This window comes from Accipiter gentilis, chromosome Z (genome assembly GCF_929443795.1).
Source record: "Accipiter gentilis chromosome Z, bAccGen1.1, whole genome shotgun sequence".
Taxonomy (NCBI): Eukaryota; Metazoa; Chordata; class Aves; order Accipitriformes; family Accipitridae; genus Astur; species Astur gentilis.
In genome coordinates this window covers 26,218,573-26,244,910 of record NC_064919.1, presented here as the reverse complement: position 1 = coordinate 26,244,910, position 26,338 = coordinate 26,218,573, and the positions used below count along the sequence as shown (strand labels likewise).

At 36.3% G+C, this 26,338-nt stretch overlaps 1 protein-coding gene across 2 annotated transcripts in view; it reads left to right on the top strand.

Moving 5' to 3' along the window:
* MAN2A1 (mannosidase alpha class 2A member 1) overlaps positions 1–26,338 on the top strand; it is a 129,573-nt gene that overhangs the window by 83,121 nt on the left and 20,114 nt on the right. For both annotated transcript variants that reach the window (XM_049795609.1, XM_049795610.1), the window contains exons 13-19: positions 3,574–3,739; positions 6,186–6,416; positions 6,529–6,651; positions 14,799–14,913; positions 19,179–19,312; positions 20,383–20,524; positions 24,307–24,440. In XM_049795609.1, the coding sequence (XP_049651566.1) occupies positions 3,574–3,739; positions 6,186–6,416; positions 6,529–6,651; positions 14,799–14,913; positions 19,179–19,312; positions 20,383–20,524; positions 24,307–24,440 (1,045 nt within the window). The remainder of the gene's footprint in view (positions 1–3,573; positions 3,740–6,185; positions 6,417–6,528; positions 6,652–14,798; positions 14,914–19,178; positions 19,313–20,382; positions 20,525–24,306; positions 24,441–26,338) is intronic.

Below are 26,338 nucleotides of genomic sequence, written 5' to 3'. Positions count from 1 at the left end.
GATCTGAATAGCGAAAGGAAAATAATTGCTTGCTGCTTCTGAAAGACAGTAATATTCATGGTTTTGCCTTAAAATCTGTAATAGAAAACCTTTAAATATTTGCTTCTCTGTGTAATGTAATCACAATACATTAAGCAGTTGTACTCTATGGTGACATTCTTTGTAATGATACAGCTTAAGTCAAGTATAGCTCTTTTGTTTCACATAGAATTTAACTTTGTTATAGTGGGAAGTTACTTAAGGGTGGGACTTGAATGGTACTTCAGAAGTAATATGATTTAATTACATTAGTAGTGCTTTTGTGTGTGAACAGGAATTGTATCTTACCAAGTATAAGTACTTCAGTTCTGCTGAAATAAAATTTGAAAACAAAATACAAGCATTTAGGCAAAATTACTCCTTTTCAACTGCTAAAAATCTGCCCTGTCATTACTAGCTTCATCTGACTGCATTATTACTCTACATATGCATAATGCACTTATAATACATGGCTTCAAGAAGTTATAAAACATATGTACCTTGGTACAACAAGAGCTTTGTTTTATCCGAATATATATTAAAAAAAAAGTCTGAAATATAATGATAATGTGGCAGTTCCTAAGGTCTTTTGTCATGGGTATATTTCTCATGTGACTAATTAAAGATATGAAACGTGTTTATAACAATGGGAAGGTGAACAAAGTTTCTGGAAATATTTTTACATTACTGTGTTCTTTGTCTGGCAGATAATTTAAATTTAATGAGGATGTATAGCACTACTAGGAATGAATTGTGTGCATAAACTAGCATTTTACTTGGAGGCATAAGAACTGAGGAATTCCACTCTATAGAAAGAATAAATAAAAGATTTTTGTAACATTATGTTGATGGATGAGAATGATTTATTCTGAGCTTTTGTGTTGGATCATCTCTTAGATCTGTATTGTTTCTGACATAGTTCTTACACTTTTCTTCCACAGTATATGAGAGGTTCTTTAAAAAGTCTTTCAGTAATTTTTTTTTTTTTTGGCCTTCCTACTTTTTAAGGGCTCTAGACTGAAAGCAGTGTTGGTTTTGGTTCCACAGCTGTTATAAAAAAGTTACATTAACATTTAAATTAAAATCTTATCTGAAAAGAAGACATCTTAAGTTAAGCAGAAGTGTAAAATGACCTACCCTAGTCTAGGGGAGGCTCTCACGAAGTCTTGCACAAGTTCTTAAAGACTCAGAAAGCTGGCCAAGAATACGGTTATCTATTATGTTGTCTAGTAATCTAGGAGTCAACATGAAAGAGGGCAAAAAAAGAGCATCCCAAAGTGCTTTTGCTTGTGCTAGAAGGCAACTGACCACAGTTAGATGCACAAATATGCAAGGAAAATAGTTGTTATGCACAGAAGTCATGATTTAACAATACTTCAGCACAGGAATCTTCATCTAAGGAGTTAAAAAGAAAATAATTTTTATGGGAATCTCCTTCTATGTATGGCAGGTAATCCAAAGGTTCTTGACAAAAAAAAAGCTAATACAGCCTCTGATTGTATTTTATTCAACTAATGAGAAGTTGTAGTTGACCTTTCCTAGTGATTGTGAGGGTAGCAGTGAAGGGTTATGAAATTGAAGACGAATAGCCTGAGTTTGATGCAGAAAAAAAAGAGGGAGCCAATTAAAAGACAAGGGGAAAATGGTAGCCTGTGTAGTGTTCATAAGGATTCTGAGTATCCATAGAGCAAAATTGCATTTGTTAAAATTAGTGTTGCAAAAAAAAATCAAAGGGCAGGATGGAAAGTGAGTAGGTGAGATTTTTCAGCAGTATGGAGAATAAGAAAGAATTTTCCTTGTGTGTCTGTATTGCGTTGATAGTTTAGTGGTGGATTAACTTACTTTCTCTGACTTTACACTGAAATTGTGGAGAAGTCCTCACTCTCAGAATAAGGAGGAATTAAATTTGTACTTCCTTACTAACTCTAAGCAGTTTACTACTGCCTCTCAGCCCTGAAATTTTGCTTTTTCATTATTTCCAGAGTATTATCTTGGTAGTTTTGTCCACTGCCTGGCAGACTTCATGATGCCAGGGAGACCTCACTCTCCTCTGGCATGTGTGTAGAGGAAGGCTACCCTCAGTCTGTTCAGAGCTGATGTTGGAAAAGAGAAGAGAAAAAATTAAAGGGTTTAGCTATGTAAGTAACTTGTTAGCAGGACCTTAGTTGTACTGTAATGCTAGGGTAGTGAAAAATGGAGCACAGAGCATCTAAATCTTTGGGTAAGGAACCTGGAAGACTTACAGTCAGAATGTGAGATTATGGAAGAAGGTTCAAACTACGGGTGATGTTTAAGTTAAAGACCTGAATGACAGAATGAGATTTCTAGTTTGGGTGGAAGGAGACAATTCTAGATGAAACGGTTTGATCTGTGAAGGTGGTAATTGAATTTGGAGGTTAAGATGTGAAAGGAAAAGGAAGAAAACCACTGACAAAACCCTGAGGAATCTGCATGGAAAATGAAGCAGAGAATGAGGAGAATCTAATTAGAAGAAATGCTGAAGGGGTCATTTGATAAGAAGTGGATATCATGGAAACTGATGAAAGATATGGTTTTATGAAGAAGTAAACTGTGTTTTACAGTGGAAAGGGTCAAGGAAGTTGAAGATAGAATATCGGTTCCGCTGTGTGTCTAAGAACTTATTAGAAATTTTGGCAAGAACATTTTTCATTGTTAAAGACAATTTTTTTAAAAGGATGAAATGAACAGAGGGTAACTTCAGACAACAGTTGTAAATAGTGCATTCTTTGAACTTGGCAATGAAAAGACAAGTACAGTGATAGTCCTACAGATGCATGAGGCACAGATGTTCTAGTATCATTTTATTTTCCTATACCTTACAATATACAAACCTTTAATTAAAAAATTAATGTGCTAATGAAGTTGCTCTATTCAGTTTCAGGGCTGATTGTTTTGGTTAGTAACATAATCTGTGTTCAAATGGAAGAACAGGCTTAAGATTACGTAAAAATTAGTTATTCCGTATGTACCTAATAAAAAGGTTTCAATGTATATGCAGACAGTTGCCATAGCGACTTTTGGTAAATTATGATTTAAATAATTTTGAACTTTCCCTTATAGCAGACAGAAACTAGTTGCTTTAAAGAATATATACCAGATATATGTATGTACAGCAGGTTTTGTTTATTACTTTGTTGTTTCTAAATTATGTTAAAGTGAAAGCAACTGTGGATAAGAATTTAATAGTTCAGCCTCAAAAATACATTTTAAATGCCTTTAAATATCTCGATTGTGTGTGCAACTGTTAATAGTAATTCTTTAGTAGTTAAGATGAGAAATTGATGTATTTTTATTGTAAGGTATTTTCAAAATTGCTTGGAGAAATAATAGCATTAAGAAAAGAAGATCTGCCAAGAATTGATGTTAAATATCCATTGTTTCCTGGCTATGTTTTGCACATTTATTTGTTGTGGCATGTACCTGTTGTTCTAACATTGTTTTAATGCTCTGTATGTAAAATTTGTGTGCACTATATTAAACCTGAAGGAGGAAGCTTGTTAGCCAAAAGATAATTTGGCAAATATGTTTTTGCAGGTACCTTTTGATATATAATCCTACAGAACAAGAGCGATTTTCAGTCGTTTCAGTCAATGTCAATTCACCCAGAGTTAAATTATTATCTCCTTTGGGAAAACCTGTTGTTATCCAGATTAGTGCTGTTTGGGATGGAGCAACTACAGTATCACATGAAGCATATCAGGTATGCTATTTTAAGTAAAAAGCATTAAAGTATTTTTGGGGGCAGATATTGTAGTTTCACAGTTAAAGAAAATGGAAAGCATTCTTGAGATACTGGCAATTCTGTATTTGCAAATAATGCCATTAATTCAGTCATTTTAAGGAAGAGAAGAAACATATATTTAGTATTAATGTTTCTTAAACTGATAAGTTATTAAACTTTTGTGATATGGTGGATTACATTTAAAGGGTCAGTTTCAGCTGCATGAACAGAAAATACTGGATGTGTGTCTTTTCCCCTCAACTTTCTAAAGCTGTTTTTTTCTTCAAGTGGTAGTTACTACAGTCTGTCTGTGCTCAAGCACTCCAGCTGGAAGGTTTTGTAAGTGCAATGGCTTAAGCAGTTAGATTCTGGTTTTTATTTGTTTTGTCTTCCAGATAGAAAGGCTGGATAGTAATCTCCATTACTCTTATACTCAAGCTAGACAGATGACTTTGAGTCTGCCTTTTAGTTTTGGTTTTAAACAAAGTTTCTGAGAATTTTTGAATCATTCATCATTATAGAAGATTGTCCTTAATGATGACGCATCAGAAACTGTATTTTGTTAAATTCTTACTGATATAATAATATTGTATTACTTCCAGGCTTACATTCTTAGTCTGATTCCTTTTGACTAGGGAGCCAAGTTGAACTTGTTTCAGGATAATATTCCTGTGAAGATAACTCAATAAGTGTGTCTCAGTTGTCCTCCAAAGGGATAATTGTTGATAATTGTTCTGGGTTAAATTGGGTAAGCAGCTCAGCCCCACACAGCCGCTCACTCATTGCCCCCAGTGGTATGGGGGAGAAAATTGGAAGGGTAACAGGGAGAAAACTTGTGGGTTGAGATAAAGACAGTTTAATAGGTAAAGCAAAGGCTGCGCATGTGAGCAAAGCAAAACAAGGAATTAATTTGCGATTTCCCACCGGCAGGCAGGTGTTCAGCAATCTCCAGGAAAGCAGGGCTCCATCCTGCATAATGGTTACTTGGGAAGACAAAAACCATCACTCTGAACGTCCCCCACTTCCTTCTTCTTCCCCCAGTTTTTTATGCTACGCATGACATCATATGGTCTGGAATATCCTTTTGGTCAGTTGGGGTCAGCTGTCCCAGCTGTGTCTGTCCGTCGTCCCCCCTCCCCCCCCCCCCAACTTCTTGGCACCCTGTCCTGGTTTCAGCTGGGATAGAGTTAATTGTCTTCCTAGTAGTGGGTACAGTGCTATGTTTTGAGTTCAGTATGTGAAGAATGTTGATAACACACTGATGTTTTCAGTTTTGGCTAAGTAGTGTTTAGACTAAAGCCAAGGATTTTTCAGCTTCTCATGCCCAGCCAGCGAGAAAGCTGGAGGGGCACAAGAAGTTGGCACAAGACACAGCCAGCATACCTGACCCAAAGTGGCCAACGGTGTATTCCATACCATGGGATGTCCCACCTAGTATAGGAACTGGGGAGTGGGGGCAGGGCATCGCCGCTCGGGGACTGGCGGGGTGTCGGTTGGTGGGTGGTGAGCAACTGCCCTGCGTATCATTTGTACATTCCAATCCTTTTATTACTACTGTTGTCATTTTATTAGTGTAACCATTATCATTATTAGTTTCTTCTTTTCTGTTCTATCATTCTTATCTCAACCTACAAGTTTTACTTCTTTTCCCGATTTTCTCCCCCATCCCACTGGGTGGGTGGGGGGAGTGAGTGAGCGGCTGCGTGGTGCTTAGTTGCTGGCTGGGGTTAAACCACGACACACCCCCAGCCTACTCGCTGGTGGGGCAACATGAGAAGCAGAAAAGGCCCTGATGCTGTGTAAGAAGTGCTGAGTGGTAGCTAAAACATCCCTGTGTTCTCAATGTTGTTGATATCAAAACATTGCACCATATGAGCTACTATGAAGAAATTTAGCTCTATCCCAGCCAAAACCACTATGATAATTAACACTGTTAATTGCCTGAAGAAGAGGAAATAAAATTACATATCTGTACCTCAAATTCTAAGCAAATTGCTTTGAGACAGTTGGCTTATATTTTGCTATTTAAATCTGTGGATTTTTAAATGCAGCTCAAGTGATAAGTAGGGTGTGTGCGCACTTGATGTGCTACACATGCATCTTTAATGCACAGTAAACAGCTGAGAACTGCACATCACAGCTAACATTTTTTAACAAGATACAAAATCATTATTGCATTAATAACAGTGATCTCAATGCTCAGCAAATTAGCGATGCAGACATTTTTGTTTGCTAATTCTTCTTAACATGCTTCAGCTATTAATTTTGGAATGTCATTTGTAATTTCATATCCATTTATGTAATATGGGAAAAATTCAGCCATCTTATAATACTGAAGCAAAATGAGTTAGTGTGAGCATAAATTTAGCATAACAAGTTAATACTTAAATATTTTTAATAATGGTTTCTTCTTTGCTCCCAACAGATCTCTTTTGTGGCGCATCTACCACCTCTGGGGGTTGGAGTTTACCAGCTTTTGGAGTTTCAAAGCTCAGAAGCAGTTTTAGCAGACTATAATATATACGTGAGGAATAGTAGGCAGGAGAAGCCAGACAAACTTTTCAAGATAAAAGAGATGCAGCATTCTGTGGATAATATAATATTAGAAAATTCTTACATGAAGCTGTGGTTTTCTGGAATGTCTGGATTACTGGAGGTGTGTTGCATTATATTTTGAAACACTATGTTTTACTTTTTTAAGAACTTCTGTCATTATTCATGGAAACCTAAATGTGTCAACTATTTCAAACATGATTCTCTGTCCTTAGAAAATAAATACCAAAGAAGATGGTAAAAATCATCAGATGAAGGTGGAGTTTGCTTGGTATGGAACTACAAGTAACCGGGATAAAAGTGGAGCTTATCTCTTCTTACCAGATGGAGACGCCAAGGTAAATCTTCGTTTGCAGAGAGATTCTAATCATGAAGTAACTTGAAGCATTCTGCAAATACAGATTGGAAGAGCTAGTTTTCCCCAGCACTGAAATTCAGCTGCGTGCCTAGAAATAGTGAGATCGGTTATTGAAATGATTGGCAGAGCTTCATACTTCATAACCCTAGATTTGGGTAGAAACACATCATTAATTTGAAAGTGTCAAATTTGAAAAGTGTCACAGAATATTTATGGTTCACCAAAAAATTTACTTAAGATGCTACCCTTGCAAGAAATCCAGTGAGATGTGACCATTCACTATCAATAAATTAAGTTCACTTTCACTTCCTGTGGTGAAAATGTGTAGAACATACTGATGCATTTCTGCATTTCTTCAATTTTCTGATTTTTAAGATTTCTTTATTGTGAATGAGGAGTTTCCAGTTCAGGGTGTAGTACTTTTTTAGCTGATACTACTATATGTAGTTTAATATAGTAGTTAAGATACTAGGTCCCAATTGATGAATGTAAAGAAAGAGCAACTGTTCTGATTTAGTTGTCTAGTGTTATCAGTATTTTTATCTCGGTAATTATTGGAGAGAAACAGCATACTTCTATTAGTTTTCAAATTGGAAATTCAGAAATGACAGTGTTCTTACAGAAAGTTAATTACTATATGGAATCTACTGTACCACTTTTGGAACTGGAAAGAGGATATTTCAGAAAGTATATGATGAAATAATGAGCACTTTTAAGAAGCTAGTTAGTTTGCAGCATATTTCTTCTGCCCAGTTTCTCCTGGGAAAACTTTAGTTGCATGCATAAGGCAAATTGGGATTTCTGTGTTTACCACTTCAGGAAATAAGCAAGGGTAATTTCTCTGGTTTTGGGTGGGGGTTTTTTGGTATATGTGTAAATCAGTCAGGAAGTGGACAGAACAGTTTCTTTGCTTTTAGCAGTTTCTCCTAGAAGCACATGTTCTGAGGTCTGTGAGTTGTCAGTTTTAAACCATTTAGTGTATTTAGTCCCATAACTGTTTGTATCAGTTATGTTCAACAGGGTTCACTTATTCTTAATTTTTAAATGTCAGTGTTTATCTGTGAATACGTGAACAATATCACTTAAGTTTTTTTAATTTTTACCTTTCACCAGCTGCATGGTCATACTTTTATTTTAGATGCTACTTTGTCTTCTGCTTATAAAAACAATCACTAAATCTAACAGTTATATAATTTTAACTATACTTTTTAATTATTTGCTTTATAAAAAAAATCTGGACAAATACAGATAGCAAAGTGCTATGGTTTGAACAGAAAAAGTCTGTCACATGCCTGCAAGCACAGTTAGAAAATAAGGTACATATTGAACTTCTATGAAAAATGAAATTAAAGTATGTTTTTGGTTCACATTAAAAAGGGTGGTGTGGTCAGCTTTTGTTACTTTTTATTCAATAAAAATGAAATAATGATACTTCTAAAAATTCTGCTTCATTAATATATCATAAGGCTCATTTGGCTTGCATTTTAGTAACATTAATTAGATTGTCCCACTGGCAATAACAATGTAATTTTATAGTAGTTTCTAAAATAATTTGAACTAATTATTTCTGTCTTAAAAGAAATGCCATCTGTTCAGGGTTCTCAGTGTGAGGTGGATTGACAAACATTTTCTATGTCTTTGTGTGGAGTTGCAATAGGATAGATTACAGGCAGTTTTCTTGATTTTTGGCTAAGGTTTTATTTCCTATCCCCCGTCACCCTATGTATTACTGCAAAATTTGCAAAGAATAATTGCCTTTGATGTTGGGTCATTTTCCTCTGGTGTAAGTACAGTTACATGTTTTCTTTACCTTTGTTAACTGATTGTCTTGTCACCTGATAAGTCTTTTGGTTCCTTTCTTTCCAGTTCTGCAATACTCAGAAATTATTTTTCTTCATCTAGTTTAATCGTCTGTCTTACTGTAGTGCTTATACAGCCTTTTTGGTCTTGGGTTCTTCCGCCAGTTTAATTTTGGAAACTTGGTGCTGAAACATGCTAGGTTTGCAGGCCATGACTTACAGCCATGTCAGTTTAGAACACTTGACACATACAATGCAGCTCTAGTCATCAGTAGGCTGTGATGAGTGGATGTCATGTTTTCTGCAGATGATGGTCTGTGTACTAGAATGTACACGTATCTGAATCTTCCAAGAGGTTCCTTGGATTAAACATTCTAATGGCTGATCTAAAACTAGCCTGGAGTACTGCAAAGAATGAATTCTTGCTAAGAAATGGTAAGCCTCTAGTACCACCACCAAGTTGGACATCAACAGAGACCTGGGTTAATAACAGTGATTTACACAGCATCAAATAGAAGGTACACTGAACACCAGTAACTCTTTGTCATTGCTCTGGAAAGAATAGCTGGACGTAAGGCTCTATGACATGGTGGCAAACGTTGCCATGGTGCAGCTAGACAGCTCCCAGTAAGAACAGTCTCTGGGGTTGTGGCATAGGGTCTTGACCATGGATGATTCTGTCCTTAATGTCTCTGAAGTGTGAAAGTTGTTCAGTGGCAGCCTCAGGTCAGGACACCAGTGCGAAGTCCAGGACAATGACACAGAGCAGAGGCTCCGTACTGCAGCTCTAGAGATAAGGCAGTGCTCCTGCCATGTCTTTGTATTTTCTGCAAAATAGAACAAAAGCAAGGTACCAGGGAAAAGGCAGTATCTTAATTTTTAAAATATAGTGCTTCTTAACTGATTGACAGTGTTATCAGGGTTTGGAAGGAAGGGACTTCCTTGGACCTCACAACAAATATAAACAAAAGCATCCTGCCTGTGAAGGCAAAGCATGTTTCTATCTCTTATGATTTTGTAAAGGATGGCCAACTCTGTAAATCTCTTAGATCTGGGGGAAAAAAATCAGTATTCGATAAACTCTGGAACAGTAAAATATCTCTACTTTCTTCTATGTTTTCAAGATCAGTCAATAAGTGATGACCTACTTACTAGCCATGTTTGGTATCAATAGGGAATAGAACAAAGAAAAGCAGTTTTTTTCTGAAGACTCAGATGCTAAGTGTTTGTGGGATCAATGTGAGTGGTTCATTTTCTTGTTTTACAAATCAATTTTTCAGAATCAAAGTGGACTTGCTTGCTAGACCCAAACTGGGAAATTGTGATTCTCCCTCAGGCAGCTTGTGTCTATGCATGCATTTGTATTAGTTGCTGGAGGTACTTATGTACTAACAGAATATATAAGAAAACAGATTTATTATTTTTATCCTGCAGGATCTTTAGTGCTAGAGCTTTTCTCCCTTTTTTCCTCTTCACACTTTGTTGCCATGGTTGGACTTCTTTTACTGATCTCTTACTTGTATTGCTGCAGCTGCTGCTACTAGCTTCAAGAATTTTTTTCCTGGCAGGTCCTTTTTTAATCTCAGGATTACCTGTTGCATCTACTTCTCAGAGAACAACACATACCCGAGTTATCTAAATGCTTTGCCTTCAAACCTAAGGAAAAGATAATGGTATCTTTCCCCATTTTCATAAGTGAGATTGGGATGTTCTGCTGCCCAAAATGAGAGGCACTATCAATTTAGAGTATCCCGCTGAATCCATCTTCAGATCTTCCCTCTCAGAAGGGCAGAGGATCCTCATTCAAGCACAGTATCTTTAGTTGTAATGCTTCTCCTGTTTTTGCATGGCTGATAACAGGAAAAGACAAGTACGCAGGCACCATTACCTGGAGGGTGCTCACATTACTCAAGGATTGGCTGCCTTTGAAGTGTCTGTTCTTTCCTAAGTGGTATGTATTTTCCTCAAGCATCATATCTATCACCTAAAAATCTGCCCCACATGTTGGTGGGGTTCTTCTGGACACAAAAGTATGAAAATGACAACTGTATTTCTTCTGCCATTTAACTTTTAAAAAACAGTTCTCAAGAGCTCATACTATTTGATTTTTATCCACCTCCCACTCCACCCCCAAGCTCAGTCTAATCTCAAACCCTGCCAAATGAAGGGTAATCTGCTGTTGAGAAACAATGTTCCTTGAAGGCTTTGTCTTGAGTTCTTTTTTAAAACTTTGGGCATATCAAGAGCAATTCAGTCTGCATTGGAAGACTTTCCTTTGGATGTTGTTTATTTGACTTCTACACCAACAGTGTGCTACACTGCCAGAAATTTCTAGGCCATACTAAGATGGTTAGTAGTACTTCACTTGACTACAAGGGGAAAGGCTTACTGCCCATGCTTCATGCCTTTCGGCTGCAATATACCATGCCAGCTTCTGTGCAAGCCAGTAAACGTTTAAGTGAGGGCATCTCTCTAGTTATCTCCACCCTTTGGCACCCACTTTGATGCCAAGTATTTTAAGATAACCTAGGGAGCTATGGGATATTATTTTGCTCCAGATATTCTCCATTAAAGTTTTTAGCTTGCTTACTCCCACCATTCCTTTAAGGGGAGGTTTTGATATTTCTCTTGAATATGAGTACTGTAAAATGGTTTCTGGAGACTTTGACCCATAGTGCTGCTACCCTGTTTCTGAAAATACTGCTTTCCAGGCTCAACAAAACCTGCCACAGCAAGCTGCTGAATCTTGTACAATGGAACTCATGCCAGTGGAGCTGAAGGGAACAGATTTTACAGTGTCTATTCATTTTAACTGTTTAGGAAGTGGAGTCTTGAGACTACCACTGGATATGAGACCCAAATATTTTTATTCCTAATTTAAGACCTGAGTAATTATAGAATCCTTCATGCTGGAAGGTCATTTAGTCCAAGCTCCCACTCAAAGCAGAGTAAATACTGAATTGAGACCAGGACTTTATCCAGTCAGTTTGGCAAATAGCTCTATCATTGCTTGTTCCTTCCACTTTAGAAAGGAAAGTTGTTTGTGTCTGAGTAGTAAGAGGCCTATTTCTGCATCTTGGACTTTCACATCAAAATTATTTTTATGCTTCAGATCCAGGACCAGGATCATTTCACAGGCCTCTGTGCATCTCACCAAGGATCTTTACAATGATACTAGAATAATTACACATTCAATGCATAAAGATCTTTTCCTGCTTAAAAGCCTGATTCACAGACATGTTTTCAATGTGGCAAACCTGGTCAATTATAGGTTTATAGGTTCTGAACTCCGTATCTCTCCAGATGACTATCAAGAAATCACTTTCTAGGATTAGTGCTTTTCTAGGCATTAAATATGAATTGGGAGGCTTCCCTGTTCATTCAGTACCATGTTTTTAATTCATTTTTGCTGTTTGCTCAACAATCAGGAAGCAACAGGTGTCCTTGAGAACTTGAGTATACATCATGTCTCCACTCTTTGTATCTGAAAGAACTTGTCTAACCCCCAGAACTATATGATAGCATGTGCCTTTGTAACTATTCTTCCGCATTTATACTTTTTTCCCTGCACTGTGTCTGAATTAGAGGCTTGCAAGCTGGTTTTGATACATTTCTCTCAATGCATATGCTAGTGGAATCAAATTATGATTTTTAAAAATTCATTAGTTTCAGACAATACCTGCAAAATGACATTTAATTCCATTTCTTTCGTATCGCCTCATCTTTCTGTATAGTTCAGAATGATAAGTATGGTTGCTTTTATCGTCACCTGGGGAGCTGATCTGGCTACATGCGCAGCTTGGAGACTCTGGTGTGTGAACTTAGTGTTTGTGGAAATATCTGAGAATCTCAGAGCTGTTAAACACGTCTCATTTCAGCTTTCTACTTGTATGGGGAAGCCATATTTTGGTAGTTGTCAATGTCACCATCATGTTTTATACTAACAAGCTCAATGGAGCAGAGCTCCAAGTATATTTTTTACTTTTGTTTTAAAAAAATTACTTTAGGTAATTTATTTTTTTTAATAAGTGCACAACCTTTTGCATTCCTTTGTCACTCATCCAGCATCTCTCCATTTTGCTGGTTTGGTCCTGGATAGCTCCAGTGAGAGCCCTGGTGACAAATGTTGTTACAAACAATAGAAATAAGCCCATAAAATAGGTGCTACTTTGCTAGCAGAATGTATTTGGCAGGCTGGTGTTAGTGTGAGTAGTATTCCAAGTAATAATTGGCAAGGGTATTTGCTTGTCCTGAAGAAATCAGGTTTCTTAGTTTATTTTCTCAGAGTTCCTTTAGCTGCTGTTTCAACCCTTCATTCCTGACCTGAGGATCTTCGTGTTGCCCTACCCTGTAGGCAGGATTTTGAAGGGTTTGATTATTCCACCTACCTCTCAGTAATCCAGTTCCTCTGTGGGATTTTAATCTAAATGTATACTTCTAGGAGCATGTAGTCACAGGTTAAGTGAGTTTGTCTTCTCTGCATATGTGTGATAGATAAAGCAGGTAGATGGCAATTTCTTCTGCCAGAAGAAAGAGGAAGATTCAGTCTACATTTACGGATCTTGGCAGTTTTTCATGGAAATAAGAGAACCCAAAAGCCAGCTCAAATTCTAGCCTAAGATCTGGTCTTCAAATTTCCTTATCCCAGCATATTAATTTACCTGGCTTCTGTGCCCTCCTAATACCATACTCCTCCTGTATTTCTCAGCTAGCAAATGGATTTTGCATAATAGGTAACACTTGTCAGTCTTATTGACAAGATGAGACTCCTTGGAAGTATCCCATCATTTTTTTTATGTCAACTGTTAAAAAGTCCAAAAGACTCTTTCCTTATTTGGGTTTTTGTACTGATTAACTGGATAAAACATTGTTGTAAGATGATCAGTAGAAAAACCCCTCTTTGCCTAAAACAACCCATCTTACCAAAGTGTAAGCAATTATGATTCCTCTTCCACACTCTTGTATAAAGTATTCCTGTAGTTGATAGCTGCAGAGTTGCCTCTTGGAGCTCTGGCAAAGCTTTAATTAAACAGTGTTCCATCTGAAGCTTTAAGAATAAATATGCGAATAGAAAGGCAGGCTTTTAGTCTTTGAAAGTCTCTTTCAGTTTCTTCTTTTATACAATACTACTTAAAATCTTCTCTGCGAATATAGAAATAATTACATGCTCAAAGAAGAAGATTGGATGGATATGTACCTGTACTTGTTCTTCTCTGACATGTTTTGCCTGTATGTATGTAATCTTGATACCCTCTCTTCCTCAAGATACATTTGATCTTTGGTTTCCTTGCTTGAGAATAAAGGGCATGCTTGGTCCTTATGACGTTGTTATTTACGGAAGGAAGACAGCCACTGTCTAAGCTTTCTGCTTAGATCCCTGTGAATAACATGGTTTTCAAGTATTTTGTTGGGGTTTTTTGAGTAAAGTCTTTATTTATTGCTGTTGCCCTATAGTAGTAGTTGCATGTGTTGTATTTTAATTTTTGGCTTTGTACATGCTTAATATTTAACCCATTTGTACCTTTGTAGCAATCCATGTATTTCTGTATAATGTATACAGTTCAGTTTGGAATCAATTGTTTTAAAAAAAGTTATTGTTTGCTTAGCTGAGACTCAAAATACTGTGACAACATGGAAAAATAATTTTCTTCAACTCCTTGGTTTTACTATGGATATGAGAAATTTCATCTAGTCTTTGAGAGACATTAGTAAGACATCAGTGTCCCTCTTGAGGTTTCATAATGATCCCCAGCACTACCCTGCATTCCAGGGGGCTCCCCTGGCAACTGTAGCTGCTTTTGATGAAGAAAAAGCTTCCTCTTTCAAAAGGATATGCAAACTGACCTACAAGACAGTGTAGAGGCAGCTTTCCTCATGCAGTGTGTACCAATGATGTAGTAAACTGTGAGCAAACAAAACAGGCAGTTAAACAGTCTGCCACAGATTATGAATCTACAGTATTTGATTACTGGTTAGCAAGCATAATTTTGCAGCAAAAAAGCTCAATCCAGATGTTTGCAATATTAATAATTACTGTGTTTGTCTGTAGGCCTTGTATCCATTAATTCTCATAAAATACCTGTGAGATATGTAATGAGGGTTATCCTAATTTTAGCTAACAGAAAAATGAGGCTCTGAAGAGAAGGTGCTGAATTTCAGATTAGGTGTAATTTTTTAATTCCCAGTTTTTAGACTAGACTTAGATGTAGAACAGTTTGAAAACAATGATAAGACTATTTAAGATTTATTAAATACTTTGATTTATTGACACTACTTCTATGCAAAACTTTCAAAACAATTATTCTAACTTTCTATTTTCTTTTTGTAGCCTTATATTTTTACAGATCCACCTACCATACGAGTTGCTCATGGAAGGATTTTTTCAGAAGTTGTATGTTTTTTCCACCATGTGACACATACCATGCGACTGTATAAAGTCCAGGGTAAGAGTTGTGAAATTTTATCTCTCTCAGCAGTTATTTTTCATCACTACAGCCTTGGATCTTACCTGTCTTTTTAATTTTTAAATGCACTTCTGAACTAGTGCAGAATTCGTCAGACAGAAGTCTTTCCTAGATCCAGTGCACCATGATCCTTTTCTGAGCATCATGCTAGTCATTAAGCTGGCATGCTTAAACTCAATAGATTTGTTGGATATACCTCTCAATATTAGGAAATTTTATAGTATAAATTACCTGCAAAGGTGTCCTGAACTTTACTGGGTCCTCTGAATTCTGTAGGTAGCTATAAATTATGAAAATGAGAAAAAAAAAAAAAATCAGAAGTATCTTGGACATGATGTAAAAACATAGTTTTTTTCATAGCTTCAAACTTACTGATGGAGGTACAACAATATGTTCTCTGAAATCACAAAGAATGTAAAGTTCTTTGTTAGTGGCATTAATAGTGAAGCCTGGTTTACTTCACAACTGTTGGCATGGTTTAGTTAGTTTGAGCCTTCTCTTTATGTTCTTCATCTGCTTGGAAGAGCTTGTGACAGAATCAGCTATGTTGAGGCACCAGCACTGAGCACTGGCTTATGGACTCTTAGGACATAACTTCGTATCAGTTTTGCTTGCTTTTCCTTCAGTAAGGCTTTCATTTTTTGTTTCTCTACTGTTCAACTACTGACTTCCAAGAAAATTCTAGGAAAACAGTAACTTTGGGAACTGCACGCTTCCAAACTTGATGATTAAATTGGCCAGTGAAAAATGTAAAAGATGGAGGAAATCATGGTGCAATTGTATAAACTTATTTTAAAGCATATGTTTTTGTAATTAAAGTAGGAAACATACTTTTTCAGTTGTTCACTTATTTGGATTTACTCTACTGGAATTTTTCTGAAATACAGAAGCATTGGCTGATATTTTCAACACTTGAAGGAAATTAAACATGTTTTGTATTAGCACTGCTTTTACTGTAGGTGTCAAAACTGTCTGTGTGGTTTTAAAAATCTTATTTATCATATTTAATTATTTTTCTAAACACTTGCAAAAGCAAATAATGGAAGCTATAAGTACTTCAAAAATCTCCCTTGCTTCTTTTCTTATTCCTTTTAGGTTTCAAAAATAGTACTGCCAGTAATACTTACTTTACAGTCGCACAGAACTGATCTGTTTGGTTTGGGGTTTGTTTTTTTAGTTGTAATATGTTTCTCTTTAGAACTAAAATTGATTCAGGTGCCTCATTTTTTATGACATAAGTGTATACTTTGAAGTTGCTAGAGTTTACCCATATGCCATGTACTGGTCAGAGTTCAGTTGCCAGCTCATCTCATACAGTAATTCTAGATCAAACTCTAGATTACATTCCTTATGAATGCAAACCACGATGTTGTATAGTAAGTAGTTGTTGAAGACTCTGAGGAAACATGTTTTTATTCAAGATTATATTTTTTTGATTTATGTGACCAATATGTAAAATGGACTTAGATGAAAAAAAGGTACCTTGAGGTCAAGATGTACTAGGTTGCCAAAAATGTGAAACAAAAGTTACTTTGCTGCGTGGGTTTCGGTAAACTTCTTAGCAAGGAGGGAACTTATATAAGGAGAATGTTTATTGTAGTGAAGGGGAGGGAAAAAGCTTGAAAAAAGCCTGAAAAGTCTCTATTTTGGTTAAGGTGAGGTTGTTTGGTTTTTTAAAATGGATTTCTTTGTAATACTGCCCTTTTTTTAATTTGTTAGTAAGTGCCTACCAGAAGTATTATACTTCCATTACACCATTCACAGAAAATGAGTTGTCACTGAAAATCACTTGCTTGCCAATTCCCAACAGTTAAGTTTATCGTTCATTTTGAGTGCACTATCTAGGTTTTTTGTCTTTTGCTTTTTTTGACCATTTTTAATTCATCACACTATTTCAATACTTACACCATTACCTATCCAATCACCATGGTGAAGTCCTGTACCACGTTCCCAGCTTTTACAAGGAAAAATGATGCAATTATTTTATATATTTTCTCTGTTTACTTTTATGGTGTGTTTTTGTTTTAATTTCTTCATATGAAATGGCCTTTGTCAAAGTTCAAAAATTTATGACTTTGGATCATTGTTTTGCTGAGGTATGTTTTCTGGGCTTTGTAAGGGAAGTTATTTATATAGCTTTACTTCAATTAAAAGAAAGTATCTTGAAGTGTTACTAGATATGTACAGTAACAAAGCATGTGGAGAGAAATAAATATTATGTGTATATATACATTTTCTTCTTAAATAAAGACCTGATACTCCTATTGTAACCTACCTGCCTGCCAGGGGGTGGAAGCTAATCCAACTGGTGGACAGTACTTCCGAGTCCTACAGCTTCTTCATTAATTTTGGTAAAACCCTGCTTTTTCCACTTTTGGCTTTAGAATTCTGTTGATTTTGAGCAGAAAATACCCTGGCCTGACAATTCTGTTCAGTAATTGACCAGTGAGTGATTTTTAACTTTTTCTGCTTCCATTGGCAGAAATTGGTTTTGATATCAGCATAATCTTTTTATCAGAAGCTTCTTATGTTTCATTATCTTCGTAATTGTATTTTTGTATTAACTCAAATTACACAGTAGAAAAGAGCTGAGAGTAATTCATGGCCTGGTCATCTTAAAATTGTAGGCTAAAATATTGCATCCTTGTTCAATGTACTTGTTCTTTAGAGTCCTCCTTTAAAGTAGTTGGAAAATCTATGACTAAGAGCATCAAAAGTGGAGTTTATAGATCCACTTTTTCCAGACTAGGTCTGGGAAAATAGAATTAATTACCTGAACAGAATGTTTTTCATTTAGCACTGTAGTATAATAGCCATTGATAAATGTTAACATTTTAACAGTTGCTGGTACTGCTGCAGGTGGCATTCAGATTTTAAAAAAGATGAGGAAACAAATACAGAACTTGACATCCACTTCATTCAGGTGGCAAAACCACAACTCTGACTACATTTTACATACAAAATAATAGCATAAAAATTGAAGCAGGTAGGCACTTTCAGCATTCCATTGTATGAAGGTTCAGAGTGTTTGTTTTAGAATTTGACAAAGTAAAGACCTTCTTAAGGAAACTATTCCAAAATGCTCTCAAACAGAACTGCTAAAAAAATTTGAAAGCTGTATGTGCAGAAGGACAAAGAGATTGTGCTAACCTCTGACCATGTGCTTAGGAATCTAGGAATTTTATTTGAAGATATTTTGTCCTTCTGCAAAAGATTCTGCAGTTCAGGAGCCCAAACTGAGGAGTATGCCTCTGGGTCTTGTGACAACAGTGAACTGTTGGAAAAAAAAAGTATTTAGTATCTAAGATTTTTAAATACTGTCTTCAAAATTTGAAGGACTAAGCTGGTTAATCAGTCCCTCACTTTCTGTTGTCTTCTGTTTACAATCTATCAGACAAGCACAATGTACCTTCATCTCACTGCAAAGAGGTATTTCATATCTCTGTTCTGCTTGGCAGAATTCTTTTCACAATTGTTAGTCCCATTAGACTACAGAAAGGGTAGAAGTGGTCATGCTGAATGATGGTATAATTCCAGTCCAAACTGTGTCTTGAACTGTTTGAAAAGGTCAGGTTATTATTAAAGGTATCTAATTCTCAGTGAGAGGCGCTGTAGAAAAAAAAACCTCACTGAATGTCTGTCTGCATTTTCAGATACTTAATCCGTCTTTTAATAAATAGGCTTCTTTCCCTTGTCAACAAAGACTTGTGTCCTGGTTGCAGACATATCAGTGTGTAGTTTCTTAATTCACTGTCCTTAGGGAAGATCCTCCCAATTTTGGTTAAAACAGCTGACTGGTTTTCTGCTTAGTGGAACAGTTGCTGTCAAGAAGCTGGTAACTTCATTCTTGTCTGTGAATGGTGACAGCTCCTTAAGAGTCAAGGGGAGAAGTGAATGGCTAGGTCTTGCTCCAGCCTATTAGCTGCTGCTAAAGACAGGACTTAACAGTTGTGCACTGTTTCCTACTGATTTACCAGAACCTACTTTGGTTCTTATCATGAATTGCTTCTGTTCTACTTCAGTGCAGGTTTCAGACTGCCTGCTCAATGAGGACTGAATTACAAGTACCACTGTATCATATGGTACATAATTGAACTGGCTTCAAATATCTGGTTAGATATAATAGAAAAGGAAAACTAGCAAGGGAAAACCAGATCACTGTGTTCTGGGAGCACAGCTATTTTTATGTATGTGGCAATCGCTTTTAAAAATTGAGAGATTTTAGATGCATCTTTTTCATGTAGGTTTGGAAAGCCAGTCTCTTGAAGTTTCCAACGTTGTGGATATTAGAGGAGAATACAATCGTGAGCTTGCGATGAGAATTTCATCTGACATAAACAGTCAAAATAGATTCTATACTGATCTTAATGGATATCAGGTAATTATTGTCTATTAATTATAAAAGCCTGGGGTCTCAGTTTTTGACTGTATTAATACTTCTGGTTGTAAAGATTTTGAGTCATATTAATCAAACTTTCATGTTAAACTCCACTAATCAATTAAAAGGAGAAAAGCTTTAAAAATATATCCACTGTAAGATTTGATTTAGACCGGAAGAAGTAGCAACTGTTTGCTTTCAAGGAATTTGTTAAATGTTCTTTTATATTCTTTTTAACATAAGAATTGTAATACAGCAAGTTATGATAAGCCACCATGTAGCTGCCTGTATATCTGCGTGCCTTCTTACACTTCTGCTAGATGTGCATAAGGTCCAGCAACTCAGACCTAGAGAACATCTGCTTGCTGCTGTGGTAGAAATAAGTGATGTATTTTTGGAGTGTAATAACTTCTATTGATAATGCATCTGATGAAATAAAGTGTGGTTATTTTCTTAGGTTGGACTCTGCAGCACACACAAAAGAAAATTTTCTTTTCCTTACCTTCATTCTTTGCTAAAATTAGTTTTGCAAATACATTGAAAAACATACCTGCTGAGTAAGACACTACTGTTTCTCCAGCTAGTCTGTAGTACTGCATTTTGCTGGAGACAGTAAAGTGAATATTTAAACATGAAAATAATTATAATAATTTTAATCATTCTAATAATTTGTCATGTACCATTCAAGAATTCCAATAACACTTTAATAAGTTCCCATTATAAACTAACAATTTCTTTTCTGCTACCTTGAATCTATTCACTGCTTGCTCTCTAGAGGAGAAAATTTTTTCTCTCATTCTGTAACTGTGATTATTCCTTTTTTTGTAGGTTCCCTTGATGAATCTTTCAGTTTTTTTAAAATATTCTTTGATCTAAAAGTACATTGAAGTTATCATTTCCAAAGTGGTAGTTTTAGCCACACATCTCCAAAAAGCTAAATAATACAGTTGAGTGAATGCTTTGGTGCCAGTTGTGCTTCTAAAGCACATGGGATAAATGTCTGAAAAGGTCTTTGAAATTTAAATGCATAGAAAGAATGTATTTTATTGAAGTTCGTGTTCACACTGCAGATCCAGCCCAGACTGACGATGAGCAAATTGCCTCTTCAAGCAAATATCTATCCTATGACTACAATGGCTTATATCCAAGATGTTGGCGTTCGTTTGACACTTCATTCAGCTCAGTCTCTAGGTGTTGCAAGCTTGAAAAATGGTAAGTATAAGGTGATAGATATTACAAAGGCCTATCCTTCATGACTAACAATTCAGAGATTACCATACGTACCAGTGTTTGAAGAAAGGAAATACATTTCTCCAACTCTGACAAGTTTTAGAATATATCCGTAAGGGAAGAGGTAGAGGTTGTTCCCACATGAGATCCTGTCATCTTTGATGGAGGATCTGTCTCAAACTAAAGACAAAGGAAAGAGATTACAAAAAAGACAAAATGAGCAATAAATTGTCAGAACCAGGTATTTTTCACCCAAGAACTCTGATGGAACTCAAGGTTGAAAAAACTAAGTGGTTTGTTCTCTTTTGTTGTGTTCTGGTAGCAGAAGGCTTAAGACGGGTAATGTGATGCTGATCATGGGGTTTTTGTTTGTTTGTTTGCTTCAGGGTAGAAAGCACTAGTCTTAAGGTATATGTGGTATAGCCTAACATCCCTGTCAAGTAAAACAATAACAGCTTTTTTGAAGACTAGAATCAGTGAAGTAAAAGATAAAAATGGCACTGGGTGAGAGTCAACATACTTCTTCTGAAGCAAATTCATACCTCATGAATTTAATGGAGTACTTTGAAAGAACTGATGAGTATGTTGACGAGAAAAATCAATTCATATTAAGACTTCCAAAAGGGACGTAGTCTTGTCCCTCACAGCAGAGAAGGCCGTGATGAATGGCCTGGAGGAATGGAAGCAGAGTTCAGTTGTTCGGTCTATACTGCTACCTGAATGAGGAGGCATTCAAATAAAGCTAGCAAGTAGGGGGCAAAATAAGCTTTATATTTCATAATTTAAGATGTATAATTCCTTGCTGGAATATATTGTGAGTTTAAATTTACACAATTTTGAAAAACAATGGAAAGAATACTTAGAAGACAAAAAAGCCCATCAGAAACTATACCAAAACCTACTTCCCAGTTTCTTTTCAGAAAAATGCCATATTGATATCTATTCTGACAAAAAGTGAATACTACACTAGAGTGATGGCAGTATTAGCAAACCTAATTAATTTCAGGGCAAAGAGTTAACACTGGCATATAAACTGATGGTTTAATAAAGCCATAGAGGAAAATACCAGCCTTTTGTTCCAAGACCACCTGATACAAGACCCAAACCACATTTTTTCATGCCTTCCATTGCTAGAAACCAAATTTCCTTTGACCTGATCTTGTGAATGAACTTGACACCACCAAATGTTTGTTGGCACTCGTTATGTAGGTATTGGAGATGAAATTAGTATGCAGAGCCTCCATTACCTTGTAGTAGTGTCTGTATTTGTTCTTTATCAATCCCAGTCTCTGCATCACAGAATAATGCAACTTCTAAGTCCACAAAGAACCCCCCTCTCTGTCTTCAAGTTAGGGAATTTAAGGCTAGCACTGTCTGACATACTACAGTTGTGTATCAGGGAGAGAAACTCTCTTTGTGTGAGCATTTGTTTCAACCCAGTCAGAAGACATTAGAGCCGTTTCCTCTACTCCAGGTAAATGAAGAGCAAAAGATGTATCCCATACCTGATCATGGCATTAATTTCTTAGCTATGTCACTCTTTGGCAAACTCTATGATGTCACTCAAGGTTAAGAGCTAGTTAGCAATATCAAATAATTACTCTGCACCCACTGAAAAAAAGGAGGGGAATGTATTTATCTGATTTGTCATCATTAGGTAATATTTCATGAAATGACTATGTTTACTACCTTTGTCCTAAGGCCATGCTGGACTCCTCAAAAGAGAAAAAAACGAAGCTGAAGGTTCTGTGGCTGCTGAAAGTCACATGCTTCATAACACTTCTTTTGAAAGCCCTTCAGGATTTCAAAGGGATCCTGGAAGAAAATCCAAAACCATTGCAGCTCAGGCAAGCCCCTTCAGTAGCTGTGTATCTAAGGCATAACCACAATCTGAGACTTAAATGAACACCTGATTATTTCTCACTTCGCATTCTTGGATTAGAGACAAGTTCCTTCCTATGGAGCAGCTAGTTAACTCTCATGCTGTCAGATGACCTCAGCAGTATGGAGTAGGATTTCTCACTCTATTGTCATCAGTCTTCATCATCAGCTTCTAAGAGACTTGATCAAAAACTGTAAAGTACTTATGCCACAACTTTATTCCTACTTTCCATCTCTCTTCCCATTTGTGGGATTGAATGCATAATCATTTTTTAATGTTAGATGCTGAACATCCTCCACCTTGTAAATTCCATCCAGTTCTGCTCTAATCTTCTACTTAGTGGATTATCCTCCATGCCCCAGGGAAGACCTCTAGGTAGATGGGATCCACCACTGTCATTTAGAGGTGGACTTCCCTACAGTCTGATGGATAATTAATGGGGTAGCAGGGGTCACTTATGTCCTGAAGCCTCATGAAATACACTTATATGACTTTTAAGCCAGAAATTTCCCTAAAACAATCTTTTTTAATCTTTGACCTGCTTTTGAAATGTTTTTTATCTCTGACTTTAGCAACACGGATCATTTTGTTTGTATTTGCTGTTCACAACTGCCTAGAGAATCATGAAGCTTTATTTTGCCAGCCTTCATTATCCTAGTTTCTTAAAGAATGTTGGAAATGTGGTTAGGTAGTTTTGGGTCTAGATCCTCTAAGTTTTGTTTGAAAACTTTGACAAAAGTTTATCATAGGTTTGTCCTTCTTACTATCGTTCTAGCTTTTTTCAGAGACTTATCATACCTGTCTGTCAGCCCATGTTTGTACAGTGATCCACAAAGACCATCAATGTAAGGCAGAATCCTAGCCTTATACCTTAGCTCAAAATGGTTTCTTACTCATTGCCAGCTGACTTCTGTCCTGGATACACAGAATCTGATTTTAATTGAGGGAAAGGAAGAAACAAGTATTTAAGAAAATTGGATAAGTATTTTTAGAACAATGAAGAAGTATAAAAGAAACCGCCTTATTAAGCAGCCTTTTCTAGTAGCTTGACTTGTGCATTTCTTATTTAGGAAACAAGTACTTCAGTCTTCCAGTTTTATTCAGGAAACAAGTACACTTGTTTGAAGATTCAGTGTGCAAAAACCGTAACAGTCTTAATTACATGCCTTGAACTGGTTTGCCTCTGGAGATAAAAACTTGAAAGATATGAACTTCTTCTTTCATAAGTCTATTTATGATTTTAACATCATGCTTGAAGAGCTATTCTGAATGGCAATGCTACAGTTCAGTATAAACTCAGAACTTCATGCTCAGTGCTCATCTGATACAAAGTTCTTTCCTACTCCCACAAGTGAAAATACCCTTACAAGGAGTGATTGTGTGTATTTATATATTCATATTGCCTACCTGTTTTTCCTTCTGCCTCCAACCGTGAAACAAAAACAGCAACAAAAAATATTTGGGAGGTGCACTTTTCTATGGAGTGTAAGATGAAGACGGTTCCTCTACAGAAGGTCTCCATACAGCTGCAGCTACTTGGGGTGATTTTCCTCTTTGATGCTTGATGTGCCAAGTATCCTTGTTACAAGTAATAGTTAACAATAATAACTTTTTGTGCTAAACTTCTATTTAGGCTCTTATGTTAAAAGTTTGCAGGACTTTGTGCTAAAAGGCTTGTGAAAATTTTTTGGAAGGTTATAAACAGCCAAAACCCAAATGTATCAACAGTTTTCACAATCAGTCTTAACAATGTTGATCTGCTACTATTCTTCCATACGTAAGAGAAGAATTATGATTCCTTATAAGTTATATTTCAAGGTATTTTTCTTGTGTAAAATAGAAGCTTTAGATATTCAGTGTTATCCTTGTACTGCTCTTTCAGGTCAGTTGGAAGTGATCATGGATCGTCGTCTTATGCAGGATGACAACCGTGGCCTTGGACAAGGTGTCCAAGATAACAAGATTACAGCTAATATCTTCCGGCTTCTGCTGGAAAGAAGACATGGAACAGATGTGGTAGGATTCACTGCCTGGATTTTTCTGGCTAATTAAGATATAAATATTTATTTCTGTTGCAGCAGCAGTGAACTCAGTAAAGAAATTATTCCATGAGCAGTAGAACTAAGGAAGCATAGATTCCAAGAAAGTTTTGTCAGCTTGCTTGCATAGTCTCATCATAAAGATTTAATTTTCCACTATTCCTCACACAAATACCTGCAGTGTCTGCTTTCTCATTCACATTTCGACACACAGGACAGGGGTACTGTTGTAGAAGTCTCTTCTTTTTCTTCCTATTTTTTTTTCTTTTTTTTTACTGAGGAAACTTAAAAAAATGCTGATTAGTGAGATTTGCTTCTTAACAAAATTAACTAAATCTTGGCAAAGGGAGACAAATTATTTCCCATGAATGGGTGGAAGGAGAAAACATCTTATAAATTTAATTTTCTTAGGAAATATTTAGATGCCAGACATACAAAATTTCTTTATTATGATTCTGGGAAAGTTGAGACAATATTGTTGTAAGGGTGGGTTTTTTCACTTGCATAGATCATTTTAGTTTACCTTTTTCTGTATTAGTCTTTTGAATAACTCTTCAATTTTAAGATATTTGCATTTTCTGTCTTGTTTTTTTCCTATCATCTTTGAGAAAGACAAAATAAAAAGTACGTCTCCATACTGAGGCAGTAGAATCATGATGACAGCACTGAGTGTATTTTAAAATCATCACATAGCTAAAGATGAGAGGTTGTATACTGAGCTGCTAATGAATATGCAGATAAATTGGAATTAATTCTGGTTAATAATGGATATCATTAACCACTGTGAGAGGATGATAATATCAAGCTTAAAGCTAATTTCCACCACTTAATGATTGACAGTGGTTTTTTCAGGTTGTACATGTCATTATGATTTTCTAATTCCTCATCCTGTATAACACAGGCAGCATATTAACTGCATTTATCAGTGCGGTGTGCAAGTATCTGAGCTAATGAAAGAAGCTAACTTGAGTTCTGCAGAGGTCTAGCTTTGACAACGAGCCTTGCACAGGTTAATATACCTTCACAAGAAGAAACCTGCAGAGATCTATACTGCCACAGAAAACTTATTTACTACCCAGGGTAATTTGTGTTGTATTAAATTAGAATGTGAAGCTGGTAAGTAAGAATTATTGGACATGGAAATCTATGTTTACATTAGCAAATAATTTGAAACAATAGGAGCAGATCAAATCAGTTAGTGCCATGGTGCGTGCATTGACACTGTGTGCAGTTTTGGTATTTTCCATAGAACCATAAAATAAACCACGGAAAGGTATCTCTGGAAGTCTTCTAGTCAGTCCCTGTGCAAAGCCGGTCTATTTTGTGTCAGAGCAGACTTAAAAAACTGTCTAAAGGATTAGTCATCCATTCAGACCGTAATGGAGATGTGAAGGGTTAGATCACGTTTGGTGCCTACATCTAGGGGAGCTTCTTGGTTACTTCATTCTAAAAGAAAACTAGTCACATTGAGACTCCTCTGCAAACTAGCACAGTGGCTGGTTGAGTGGGGTTGACCATAAGTTTAATTTCAGAAACCAAAACACTTCTTTGGAAAGCAGTTTGAGGTTACCTCAATCAGAGCAAAGGCAGCCTAAACAACTCTGGGATTATCTGGTTAGTGAAACGTTTAGATGTGTCTTTGCCTGAGTTTACCATTTTGTTTGGGATACCAGTCAGCCATCAGCTCAGTAGAATAACAGTGTATTCCCCTTTTCTTATTAAAAACCTCTTCCTTTTCTTCAGTTTTGAAAGATTCTGTGCAAGTTGCTGAGAATCTTTCAAAGGATTGAAAGGGAATAACTTAACTAGCAGGCCAGTTACCTGCTACAATCAAAAATAACTTAACTAGCAGGCCAGTTACCTGCTACAATCAAA